Here is a 13,350-nt window from a genome sequence, read left to right on the forward strand (position 1 = left end):
TCATACAAATCTAATTCCTACTATCATCCCCCAAGTTTTGTATTTAAGTCAGTACTGTAAATCACTTTTAACAGTTCGCTTTAGAAAGAAAAAGAAGAATGTACAAGGAATGGAATTCGCACGTGTGTAAGATGGTATTGCAAGTGGAAAAGAGTCAACGAGGTTCGGTTCTCTCTGATTTCTCTCGGGCACTGACTCTCCGAACTTATTAAAAAACCTTGGTTTGGTCTCTATTTCACGCACGTACGAACGAACAGACAAACAAAACACAAAGCGAACTCTCGATAAAAAAAAAAGAACAACAATTCCTTTAGGGCACAAAGAGAAAGCACCTCTTCAACAACAACAACAACAACAAAAAGAAAAGAAGAAGCAAAATTTCGCGGCTAAATCAATCGCTTCTACTGGTTCGTACTCAACTCCAATTCTCCTTCAATCTGGTTTCATCTCTCTCTTCCCAATTTTGATTGATTCGATACTAGTTCTTATCCTCTCCTCTCGTTTTCGTGAACTCTCTCAACTCGATTTCTTGACGAATTAGCTAATAAGAATCTGTAATTTTTGATTTTGGAAAATCAGGTGTACAACAACAAAATTGAGAAGAAAAAATCGGGGTTGGTTTCTAAGGCTGGATTTCGAAATCTAGGTTTTAAGTTTCGGAAGATGGGGTCAGAATCAGATCAATGTTCTTCTTCACGATTGAACACTCTCGAGATCAAATCCCTAATCTACCAGAAACTAGGGCACTCGAGAGCGAACACTTACTTGGACCACCTCGGAAAATTCCTCACCTCGAGGATAACCAAGTCCGAGCTCGACAAGACCATCTGCAGAGAACTCGTCCCTCTTCACAACCGTCTCCTACGTTCCATCCTCAAGAACGCAGCCGCCGCCAAATCTCCTCCGACGAGATACAACCTCAAGAGATCTGCTGCGTTCCCTCCGTCGTCGTCGCCGCGAAAATGCAGGTCGAAGAAGTTTAGAGACAGGCCGAGTCCTCTCGGTCCGCTAGGGAAGCCTCAGAGCATCACCACGACGACGAACGATGAGACGTCGATGTCGAAGCTGCAGAGAGTTCCGATGGAAGAAGGAGAAGAGGTTGAACAAAGCGTAGCACAGAGCAGGAGCCCGTTGACCGCGCCGCTCGGTGTTTCGATTACCACTAGAGTTAGAAGAAGGTCGAGCGGTGAGAGTTGTTGTCGGAACAGCGGCGAGTTACCTGATACGACGACGTTGAGGAGTGTGTTGGAGAGGAGGATGGAGAAGGAAGGGGTGAAGTTATCGGTGGGCTCTGCTGATGTTTTGAATAAGGGGTTGGATGCGTTTATTGCGAGGCTGATAAAGCCTTGTTTGAGTTTGGTCCGACGAGAGAGAGCGTCGATGTTGGATCTTCGCGCTGCTGTGGAGTTGAATCCACGCGTTCTTGGAGAGGATTGGCCTATACATCTTGAGAAAATATATTGTCGTGCTTCGTCCGAGGAGTAGAGTTGTCAAGAAACCGTTTATATAGCGATTTTGGAACATTTTGATTCTTTTCCTGGAATATGGATGGAGTTTGCCATTAGAGTCTTGTTGAAGAAGCTTTGAAGGGGGAAACAAAAGAGGCTTCAGGCTGTACAAGTTTGTGATCGTTAAATATATAGTTTTAAACACCATTTGTTTAGAAGACATCTTTTACTTCTGTAGCTTTCTTACTTCGCATGTCTTCTCGTAATGTAACAAATTTTCCATTAGAGCAAAAGAAATTTTTTAACATCTGAGTTCTCTAATAATACTCTACAGACTGTATTATTAGCAGGAAGTCAAAGTATCATTGAAGCAGAACTTTATTCAGACAAACAAGAGGAAACCAAACTCACTGCTTTCTGAAAACATTAAACATGTCGATATAGTCAGCTCTCTGGAAAGCCAAACAGATCAAAACAGTGTAACAGATAAAAAAAAAAATGTTTTTGGATAGGACGGTTTTTTCATCTGTTAATTACAGTTTTTCTGGATCACGGTTTAAATAATGTTCCGAATCTATATTTTTCTTCAAAATACAATAATAATTGATAAAATGGAAAACAACCATTTTGTAATTAACTAAGTATTAAATTATTAATGGAGAAATTAGGCATTGAAAGATCCCTGTTTTGATATCGCTGATCTATTTTAAATAGACTATTTATTCATGGATTCTTGAAACTTGACCATCTCTCTCAATCTTTCTCTCTCGGCCGTTCTCCACAGTTGTACCACTGTCACGGTTCGTATCTATCTTTTCTCTAGCCTTACTCTCATATATATGCTTTGGTCGTACATGCTAGTCGTATCGTTTTTGCTCCTCTAGTTTTCTATATGTTAGCGTCTCTTCAATCTTTATAATTGTGGGAACTCGATGTTATTGTTTATCATGAGGAAACATTATCTCTGATTTTCATGCACTTCTGGTTCACGATAGTTTAGTTTATGAAGAAGAATATTCATAGAAACACTTCAGTTGCTTGACAAACACTTTTTGTTTAAAGGTACTTAAAAACTTTTATATCGATGGATACCAAAAAGTTGGACACTGGCTCGAGAGATGCTAAAATAATATGAAAGCGTGTCTTGTATTGACATTCATAGCAACATATATATACATCGTATTGTTTCCTTCTACCGTGAAGATATGGAAGTTTAACATTAACACAATATGGAAGTTTAACATTATCGCTAAGTGTCTTCCTTATCTCTATACCCCCCCTCAAGTGGGCGATGAAACTTCTTGAATCCCCAACTTGGACAGTAGATAGTTGAACGTAGTAGACGGGAGTGATTTAGTGAGTAGATCGGCTGGTTGCTCTTTCGTAGATATGTGCTCCATCGTAATAAGCTTGTTTTGAACAGCATCCCGAACTTGATGACAATCATTTTCTATGTGTTTCGTACGCTCGTGAAACACAGGATTTTTGGCAATGTAAATAGCAGATTGACTATCACAAAACAGCTTCATAGGTTCGTTGTGTTGGACACCAAACGAGGTGAGGATCCGTTTGATCCATTTTAACTCACGTAATGTATAGGCCATCGCGCGGTACTCAGCTTCTGCAGATGATGCAGAGACCGTGTTCTGTTTCTTTGTCTTCCACGACACCGGTGATGAACCCAACAGAACAATATATGAGCTTAAGGAGCGACGAGTCAGAGGACACGAGCTCCAATCAGCATCACAGAATGCAGTAACACGCAAGCTGGAGTCGGATCGCAGCATGACTCCTTGAGATGGACAACCCTTAAGGTAACGTATAACGCGTTGAGCTGCGTCCCAATGATCTTGCTGTGGTGCTTTCATGAACTGGGACAGAATATGAACGGCATAGCATAGTTCTGGTCGTGTGAACGTGAGGTAGATCAATCTGCCCACAAGACGTCTATATGGCGCTGGGTCTGCAATGAGTTCACTCTTTGACAGAGCAAGCTTGTGATTGAGTTCAATGGGAACTGCAGATGGTTTACACGCGAGAAGGCCAGCCTCAGCAACGATGTCAAGAGCGTATTTTCGTTGAGAGATGAAAAAACCTTCTTTGTTGCGAGCAACCTCAATGCCTAGAAAGTATTTTAATTTGCCCATGTCCTTCATCTTGAAGCACGTACACAGATAATTCTTGAATTTCTGAAGAGTAGAAAGATCATTGCAAGCGATAATAAAATCGTCTACATAGATGAGAATGTGAAGGCTGACTTTACCCCGGATGTAAGAAAAGTGAGAGTAATCCGGTTTACTTTGGATGAAGCCATATTCTTTCAATGCATCACTGAGTTTAGAGAACCAGCAACGAGGAGATTGTTTAAGACCGTAGATAGATTTCCGTAGGCGAGCAACCTTGGTAGGATCAGAACCTTGAAATCCTTGAGGAAGTTTCATGTAGACTTCTTCTTGCAAATCGCCATGTAAAAAGGCATTAGAAACATCCATTTGATGTACCTCCCATTGTTTAGCTGCAGCTGTTTCGAGAAGAACACGAATGGTAGATGGTTTGGCAACGGGTGCGAAGGTGTCTGTGTAATCGAGACCTTCTCTTTGACGATTGCCGTGTGCGACTAGACGAGACTTGCGACAAAGTATCTTGCCATTGGAGAGGTATTTTGTTTTGTAGAGCCATGAGCTGCCAATTAGTTTCTTTCCTGGAGGAAGTGTAGTGACATCCCAGGTCCCATTCTCGACATGAGCATCATGCTCCGTAACCATGGAATCGCGCCATATCTCATCCTGTACGGCCTCAGCATAGTTCTTGGGATCAGCAGTAGTAGTAATAGCTGCAAGAAAAGCTTTGTGGCCAGGAGAATATGCATCATCAGCGATGTAGTTTGAGATGGGATAAAGTGTGTTACCTGAGACCGAAGTAGAGGAACCAAGAGAAGAGTCGGGAGGAGATAGAGGAGTGTGTATATTTTTCTGAGCCGCATTGGTGACATAGTTCTTTAACAGAACTGAAGGCTGACGTTGGTGATGACCACGCCCCAAGAGCTCAGGGAGACCAGGTGAAGGAGGTTCATTGGTGCTCGCAGTTTGATCAGATGTAGGAGATGACGGTGAGGGATTGATAGGGCTCTCGGTTTGATCAGATGTCGGGGATGTTGGTATTTCGGTAGAGGTGGAAGGAGTAGGATCAGTTGTTAGGGGTTCGGGAGTAAGTGTTTGGACAGTAGAATCAGTAGAAGTTGTTTCAGTAGGAGAAGTAGGTAGAGGTAAAGCAGGCTGAGCTGCGTCTATTATTGGGTTGTTGCTCGGTGTGGGTAAGTCAGGCTGAGCTGTTTCTGAGACTGTAGGAGGTAGAGACCAATCATCAGGCGAGCTAATATCAACTGGTACTGACAATGGTGATGGAAGAGATTTTGGTGATTGATGTTTATGTGGTCCCGGGAACTGATCTTCGAAAAATACAACATCGCGACTGGTAAAGAACTCATTATTCTCTATGTCATAGACATTCCAAGCTTTCTTTCCGTGAGGATAGCCAACGAATAAGCATCTACGACTTCTAGGAGCAAACTTGTCATGATTTTTAGGGCGCTTTTGTGCGAAGCATAGGCATCCAAAGACCCTAAGAGCGTCATATCTTGGAGCAGAGCCATGTAGCATCTCATACGGGGATTTTCCTCCTAATATTCTTGATGGTGTTCGATTGATTAGATGAGCGGCTGTTAGTATACTCTGTCCCCAAAATGTGACCGGGAGGTTGGCTTGAAAGAGGCAAGCACGAGCCACGTTAAGAATATGGCGATGTTTCCGTTCGACTCGTGCGTTTTGCTGTGGTGTGTCTACGGACGAAGTCTGATGCAAGATACCTTCTTTACGAAGGAATGGTTTGAGTTTCAAAAACTCAGTTCCATTGTCCGTACGGACGGTTTTGACGGGAAATCCAAATTGACGAACTGCCATTGCGCAAAAATTTTGTAGTAGTATAGGAACTTCTGATTTTTCGAGCATAAGATGTAACCAGACAGCTCGAGAGTAATCGTCAACAATGGTGAGAAAATAAACTGCTCCACAAGAGGATGGAGTACGGTAGGGACCCCACACATCACAATGAACTAGTGCAAACGGTTCAATAGCTTTATTAATACTCTCATGAAAAACTTCACGTGTCTGTTTAGAAAGAAAACAAACATCACACGACTTGGTGTGATTAAAATCCAAAGCAACATTGTCTATAGTAGGTAAGGTAGATAACACATTGTGAGAAGGATGTCCTAGTCGACGATGCCAAAGTTCTGAAGAAGAAGCTTTTTCCTTTCCAGCTCGGTTAGACCGTGCAACTGTGACACCCGTGAAGTAATACACACCCTCTCTCTCTTCACCGGCTCCAATCAGGGTCCTCGTAAAACGGTCCTGTAAAACACATAGAGTATCAGTAAAAATCGCAATGCATCCAGTTTGCTTTAGAAGTTTAGAAACGGATATAAGGGTGCAGTTAAAGTCAGGAACATATAAGACGTCTTGCAAGAAGCATGACGAGTTGAGATACAATGTTCCTGATTTTGTAGATCGAGAACTGCGGCCATTAGGAAAAGTAACCGTGGATGAAACAATGTCTCGCACGTCATGTAGTAAAGATATGTCTCCAGTCATATGGTGAGACGCTCCTGTGTCAATTATAACATCAGTTGAGGAGGGTTTACCCGTCATGCGATCAGTGGAGAGTTGAGATTGCTGATTTTGCAGGAGGTTGATCAATGCTGCAATTTGATCTGAGGAAGCAATGGAATTTGCAGAGGATGTAGATGGTGCCGCACGAGATGTATTAGCTCTGCCACGACCACGAGAGTTGTTTCCACGTCCACCCCGACCTCGTTGCGACTGACCAGAGGACTGAGCATTCCTTTGTTGATCGTTGAACCAATCTGGATACCCGTGCAATAGGAAGCATTCTGAAGCTTCATGGCCTTTGCGGTTGCAGTGAGTGCAAAAACGGTTAGGATCACGGCTGCGAGGTGCGGTGACATTGGGAGAAGTCGTAGAAGCCGAAGAATCTGTCTTGACTGCAAACCCGAGAACATCTTGCTTGAGTTCAGTTGAGCGCATGGTGTGAATGTGTTGTTCAGCACGTATGACTCGTGAGTAAGCTAGATTCAGGTCAGGTAGTGGTTCTTCATCGATTATCTGCGACCGAATCGCACTGAACCTTGAATCGTCAAGACCAAACAGAAATTTGTGGACTTTGGCATCTTCTCGTTCTTTTTCAAGATGAGTTGACGCCTCACACGTGCAGGTGTAATGAGATTTGAAGCTCTGTAGTTCTTCCCACAGTTTAGAGAGACGACCAAAATAGCTAAGGACAGTTTCACCGTTTTGTTTGCAATTGGTGATTTCATCCTCAAGTAAGTGCTTGCGCACGCTGTTCTTTACCGAGAATCGACGCTTGAGAGATTCCCAGAGTTGGTGAGCGTCTGGAACGTAACTTACAGTAGACCGAACAGGAGGATCAATCGACGTGCGTATCCATCCCACGATCATTGAGTTAGCAGAGGTCCATAGAGCTAGATCGGGATTCGTCGAAGGTTTAGGTATGGTACCATCGATGAACCCAATCTTTTGTTTAGCTTGAAGCGAGTTCCAGAACTCGGTTGCCCATTCGGAGTAATTGTCGCCTTTGAGAAGAACCGGCGTGATCAACGCGCCCGGATTGTCAGAGTGATGAAGAGCATAAGGGTTTGGTGAAACACCAGTAGTAGTAGACATCGTAGAAACAGAGGATGGAGAAGTAGCTGACTCTGTAGAAGAAGTAGTAGCCATGTTTGTTTCTTGACAAGCACGGAGTAGAGTACGATGTTATGCGGAAGCGAAAATTTGAGAATTTAGGTCAAAAGATCGTTTTCTGCTCTGATACCATAAAATAATATGAAAGCGTGTCTTGTATTGACATTCATAGCAACATATATATACATCGTATTGTTTCCTTCTACCGTGAAGATATGGAAGTTTAACATTAACACAATATGGAAGTTTAACATTATCGCTAAGTGTCTTCCTTATCTCTATAGATGCAATCAGCTTCCTCCCTGACGAGATTCTCGGTGACATCTTGTCCTTACTTCCGATAAAACAGGCTGTTTTAACATCTCTTCTTTCTAAAAAGTGGAGAAATATATTTAGATTGGTGGATTATTTTAATTTCTATTCTTCTGTCTCTGTGGACCCGGAAAACGGTAAACCAGAGAGAGGTGAGAGCCTCAGAAACTTTTTGGATCGAACACAACATGGTTCGCTTATAAAGAAATTCTCTCTACAACGTCACGATGGAGATGAAACCGACATGGCTTACGTGGGCAGCTGGATCCGTGACGCAGTAGAACACGGTGTTTTGGAAGTGGACGTGAGCATAAACACAGGCCTTGGAGTTTCTATGCTTTGTGAGCTCTTGACGAGCAAGACACTTGTTAAGCTGAGACTTGGAACACAAGTATACGGCGAGCTACCTTCGCATGTATTACTTCCATCGCTTAAGATTCTCATCATAGAAACGATATTCTTTGAATCTAAAGATCTCAGCGATGTGCTGGTCGCTGGTTGCCCTGTTCTCGAGGAGTTATTTGTACGTCACGAGGAGATGGAGGCACACCCATATTACATATCGAGTCGGACCATCAAGAAACTGTCAGTTCAATACAGTGGTCGTGAAGATTATGAAAGTGGTTTGTCACTTGACGCCCCGAGTCTTGTCTCCTTCGACTACTCTGACCATGCCTTGTATGAGTACACACCGGTTAACTTTGGATCCTTAGTTGAAGCTCGTCTGGATATTCGTTATAGTAAAGAGGTCGATAAGCCGGATATATCGGGTCTCATGATAGGAATAAGTAACATCGAGACTTTACATCTTTCTCCAGCTTCTGCTGATGTAAGTTTTGCAACTTCCCTTTCTATATAACTTTGTAATGACATTCTTGATTAAGTGTGTGTTTCTCTATGCTTTCAGACGGTTTCTCAATGTGTTAGTAGACATGGACTACTTATACCAATGTTCAACAACCTGGTTAGTTTATCTTTTGGGAGTAACAATGAACGAGGTTGGAAACTGCTTCCACATCTGCTTAAGAAGTCTCCAAAGCTTGAAACTCTAATCATACAGGTATGTATCACTAGCAACGATTATATATATGTATATATGGAGAGAGAGACACGAAGTTAATTAGTCTTCTTATTTAATTTTCTTTCAGAGTCTGAATACAAGCGACCGTGTCCTTATACCTCTGAACAAAGCTAAGGTGTTGCATATCCTTGGTTATCAAGGAACTGTTCTAGAATTGAAACACTTGAAGAGTTTTATTGGGAGAATGAAATGCCTCGAACATGTGCGACTGGAGCTTGCGGAAGGTGTTGTAGTGGATGATGGCAAAATATTGCAAATACATAAGGATCTTAATCACGCTTCTTGGAATTGCAGCATCCAAGTGCACGACCGAAGTCGCATACTTCATTTAAGTTTAGACACTTAGAGCATCAGCATGGCTGAAGTTTATCAAAGTTCTCTATGCATTTATATTAATATTTTAACATAATATATTTATCTGCTTAAAGTTTAATAACTAAAATATAGTTATACCAATAGAAAAAGGACACATGTAGAACTGATTTCTTTTTCTGTGTGCAATATTTTTTTCCTTTCACCGGTTTCTCATTGTCTCCTTAATCTCTTTTCTACTTTATTGTTATAGATATTTTTGGTAAGAAATTCTACGAGAGATCACTACTAATGGTGCACTTACTATCTTGTTTTTGTTGAACGCAAAAAATAAACAACGAGATTTAGTCTCAAGTGCCTCTCACTTCTAACTTTTTTTTAATATATCCCTCTTACAAATGCTCGATTTGTAAACTGAATAATATAATTTCATTAAACTTCAAATGGACCAAAGGTGCTTTACAATGACTAATCAATGGAGTTTATATTGGCTCGTGGTACTGACTCTCTAAGACTAAACAAGTGAAAAATTAAACAAGGAAACATACTAGCCGTTGAATGGTTGATGAGAAAATCTAGACATAAAGGGGAATAGCTGTTTTCTTGAGCTTGATAGCTTGGGTGAAAAGCTCTGATATCTTGGGACGTCCAGGTACATTATAATGTCTTTCGAAGCCTCTAAGTGTGATGTAGATTTTCTAAGTCGCAGCCAGTTTTTGAATAGGAAAAAGCCGTTTGGATTTAATGCCCTTCGGGTCCAAATATAGAATGTTGGAGACTTAGAGTGCAAGTTGATTCTCCTAATTCTCTGGGTGCTGGTACATGGTAGGACATCTTGGATGGCTTCTGGATGGTCTAGTCTCTCTCCTGATTTTCATGAATATTTGAGACGTGCCCATGTGAAGAGAAAAAGACTCCTTACTTTGAAGCCAGTTGGACCCAACTTAGTAAAATATGTGAATCTTGAGTTTGGACCTGGTTCCTTATTTTCTGGACTCCGAAGAGGTTCCAGTGACAGTTTAATTAGATTTGGCTGAAAGCCACTCTTGGTTGGACTGCCCTGGACTTGAATATTTAAGATATGCACATCAGGTGTTGTAAAGGTATTATGACCTGTAAAATCGATGTCTTCTTGTTCTGTGAAAATAATCCAATAATTCCAATTGGCCATGAATAAATATAGATCAGAGATCTGTCTTATGGTTGATATGTTCCTTGGAGTGAATTGACCATACAATCACACCCTTAGGGTGTTACAAGAAATAACATTTTGTTTTAGTGAAATTGCTGTTAAGTTTTAAATATACTTTAAAATAAATTCAAAGTTTAGGCTACACAATCAATTATTATATAATTAATTCTAAGTTTTATATTTGTTTATTTGTGAAGTGGCAGTAACATTGTGCTGTCGAGCACATGAATAATAATAGCACCAACAAATAAGAATCCAAGACTCATCAAATAATTGAAATTAGTATTATTCGATCTGTCCAAAAGCATCCATCGAAACTAACAGGGAACCCAACCTGGCCCCAGTTTCGATTGCTATCACCCAAAGTACTCACTCTCTCCTTTACTCATTTCCTAAGGAAATCCTATATTTTTTTTTTTAACACGTTTATGCTAAATTTAGTTTTACTATTTTATTTGCTAATCCTTTTTTTTATACCGTGATGCAAATATCACCCACTAATTCAGGCTAATTAACAAAAACTGTAAATAGGTGCTTTTCTTTGTATTTTTCTCCCAAGCATTGATGCTTCGTTCACATCTTTGTCTCCCAAGCATTGATGCTTCCTTCATTCACATCTTTGTCAATTAAAAACATTCCGTCTGTTGTAGATGATAAAACTTAATTTCTGACCGTGATTCACATGAAGGATCGTCTACCAACTCTGGTGGTACCAAACAACTGTAGCACACGGTTTTTTTTGGATATTATTTACCAAATTTCCCACCTATTTTGTCCCTCTGTTGACATTTTCTAAAGTTTGTTTGGTGGTTTCCATAATTATGTATTCGGTGAGATCCAGAATGTTTTTTGTTTATTACTTACTTAAAGCACCAAAACTAAAGTTGGGCATACATACATGTCTGGAAATAAAGAGTAACTTCTAAGCTTTAATATCAATTAATACAACTCATACACATCCCATCATAATTTGTTTAGACACTCGCCAACGTGTCGACCGATCTACTAGCACCGCCAACTCTCACATGGCAGGCATCATGGGTTGTATTATTATACACTCTAAAACAGCTTCAATACGACGCTATGTATTTGCGTTTTGATGTGATTCCACTTTTTCCTATATAAATAATTCCTTCGCTTTCCTCCTTTTACATTTTCTTTACACTGAACCATCACTCCGAGAGTGCGCTTCACACAACAAACAAACAAACAAACAAAAAATGGCTAGGCAATTTGCCATTGTTGCGATCTGCATCGTCCTCATCGCCGGCGTCGGAGGCCAAGCTCCGTCGTCACCACCAACCACCACACCAGCACCACCCACTACAACAACTCCACCACCAGCAGCGACTCCTCCTCCTGTCTCAGCTCCTCCACCAGTCACAACTTCTCCTCCTCCAGCCACTCCTCCTCCGGTCGCAACTCCTCCTCCAGTCGCAACTCCTCCCCCCGTCGCAACTCCTCCTCCAGCAACTCCCCCTCCCGTCGCATCTCCTCCTCCAGCAACTCCTCCACCCGTCGCAACTCCTCCTCCAGCAACGCCTCCTCCAGCTCCTCTTGCATCTCCTCCAGCTCAGGTTCCAGCTCTTGCTCCTACTAAGCCAGACGCTCCTACTGTATCTCCGTCGTCTAGCCCTCCTTCCCCAGCGACTGATGGTCCTGGACCAAGCACCAGTGAGCTCTCTCCAGGACCTTCCACAGGTCCCAATGACCAGGTCTGTCAACTTTTCTTCTCATTTGACTTGGATCTTGTACCATGTGTTTTCAGATCTGAGATGTTTTTTGACTTTGAAAAAAATCACTGAGTTTAAGCTTGCAATAGGTGAACACTGGTTAGATCTAAAACTAGTCCTGACTCTTGAAAAATTATGATTAGCGCAATTTAGCAGAAGGATCCTAGTATGTTATAGAGTGAGCCGTTGCAAGCGCACTTTAGGAATAGATGTTAATCTGCACCCGTACTGTATTTGCCTATATTCGGACAGTCTGTCTCGAGATCTTCGAACTCGAGCCATGGCGCGTGGGGTGCAGGAGTCACGTTAGCTTTGTCAGTACGAACGTGAACAATAAATAGCTTCCACGTGTTGATTTTAAAAGCAGATCTTGTTTTTGACAAAAAAAAGTAGATCTAGTTTACTTTTAGTCATAAAATAGAGTTTTAGTCAATAAAATATTCCAAAAGCATGCATGGATTACGGAATTCTCCAAATTTCTGCAGTATTACTTTATGTTAGGACCCCACTATACTTTATAAGCTTTCCAAAGGTTAAATGTAATTAATTATAAATTCATATTACAAAGATGCTTCTGTAACCAATAAAAGTGAAATGCTGATCCAAGCTTTTAATTATTTTTTGCAGAGTGGAGCAAGCAAGACGGTTTCAAGCTTGGTACTTGGATCTGTTCTCGTTTGGTTTATGATCTAAGCGCGGGAGACTTTCGCTCGGTGTTCCTTTGCATTTATTTTCATGTTGATGTTTGTTTGTTCCATTGTTATTATACTTTCGGAACCGTATTCTTTTGGATTATTATCTTTTGGAGAGGATATTATTGAGAGTTGAGATGGAGATATCAGGATATTTCGTTTGGAGATAATTTGTGGCTTTCCTTCTCATTCTATTTGATTATTAGTGTACTACATTGCTTTCTTCCTTGTCTACCATTCCTTATATATTTGCCTCTGATTCCTTTCTCAATGCTAAACACTAATTGGGATTCAAACGCAAAAACATACTAAACTAGTGGCCAATCAAACCTAGAAAAGGAAGAAAATAAACAAAAAACTGAAAGATTGAAAAGGGTAGATTTTCTTGTCAACTCTAAACAAGTATGTAGTTTGCTGTTCTGCTGGTTCTCAGCGCGTCTGAATTCAAAATCTAAACGTTTTTGTTTATGGAACGTGAATAATTTAGTATTAGAACAAGTTTAGGGTCTATAAATCGAGTCTTGTTGGAATCTTGTGTATTTTATTATGTTATTCTTTGTTTAAATTTGAGATTCAGATTAAAAGGATTCAACGTTGATTAAACTGAATGATGTTAAAGTTATATATAAATTTAAGTTTGGTATGAGATTTTAGAGAGATTTTAAGGATACAAAGACATTCATATGTATCATTATTTAGTTAATGAAAATTCACATACTTATCAAAGAAAAAGACATTCATATGTATTATCAATGCATTTTTGGAGATTGTGAGGGTAAAAAAGAACGCATTCAAAGTCATTT

General features: G+C 40.7%; 3 protein-coding genes across 3 annotated transcripts; all 3 read left to right on the forward strand.

Moving 5' to 3' along the window:
* The first annotated feature begins 229 nt into the window (after positions 1 to 229).
* Positions 230 to 1,755, forward strand: LOC108859401 (uncharacterized). Its single transcript, XM_018633299.2, has 2 exons — positions 230 to 407; positions 580 to 1,755. Exon 2 carries the CDS (start codon positions 664 to 666, stop codon positions 1,483 to 1,485), a length of 822 nt encoding a protein of 273 aa, XP_018488801.2. The 5' UTR covers positions 230 to 407; positions 580 to 663; the 3' UTR covers positions 1,486 to 1,755.
* Positions 1,756 to 7,496: 5,741 nt separating this feature from the next.
* On the forward strand, positions 7,497 to 9,080 carry LOC108837495 (F-box/LRR-repeat protein At3g60040-like). The gene is made up of 2 exons (XM_057011148.1): positions 7,497 to 8,597; positions 8,686 to 9,080. The coding sequence occupies exon 1, from the start codon at positions 7,782 to 7,784 to the stop codon at positions 8,394 to 8,396; it is 615 nt and encodes a 204-aa protein (XP_056867128.1). The 5' UTR covers positions 7,497 to 7,781; the 3' UTR covers positions 8,397 to 8,597; positions 8,686 to 9,080.
* Positions 9,081 to 11,021: 1,941 nt separating this feature from the next.
* On the forward strand, positions 11,022 to 12,770 carry LOC130495161 (classical arabinogalactan protein 9-like). Its single transcript, XM_056986378.1, has 2 exons — positions 11,022 to 11,837; positions 12,483 to 12,770. The coding sequence occupies exons 1-2, from the start codon at positions 11,343 to 11,345 to the stop codon at positions 12,546 to 12,548; spliced, it is 561 nt and encodes a 186-aa protein (XP_056842358.1). The 5' UTR covers positions 11,022 to 11,342; the 3' UTR covers positions 12,549 to 12,770.
* Positions 12,771 to 13,350: the final 580 nt, after the last annotated feature.

This window comes from Raphanus sativus, chromosome 5, assembly GCF_000801105.2.
Source record: "Raphanus sativus cultivar WK10039 chromosome 5, ASM80110v3, whole genome shotgun sequence".
In the NCBI taxonomy this organism is placed as follows: domain Eukaryota; kingdom Viridiplantae; phylum Streptophyta; class Magnoliopsida; order Brassicales; family Brassicaceae; genus Raphanus; species Raphanus sativus.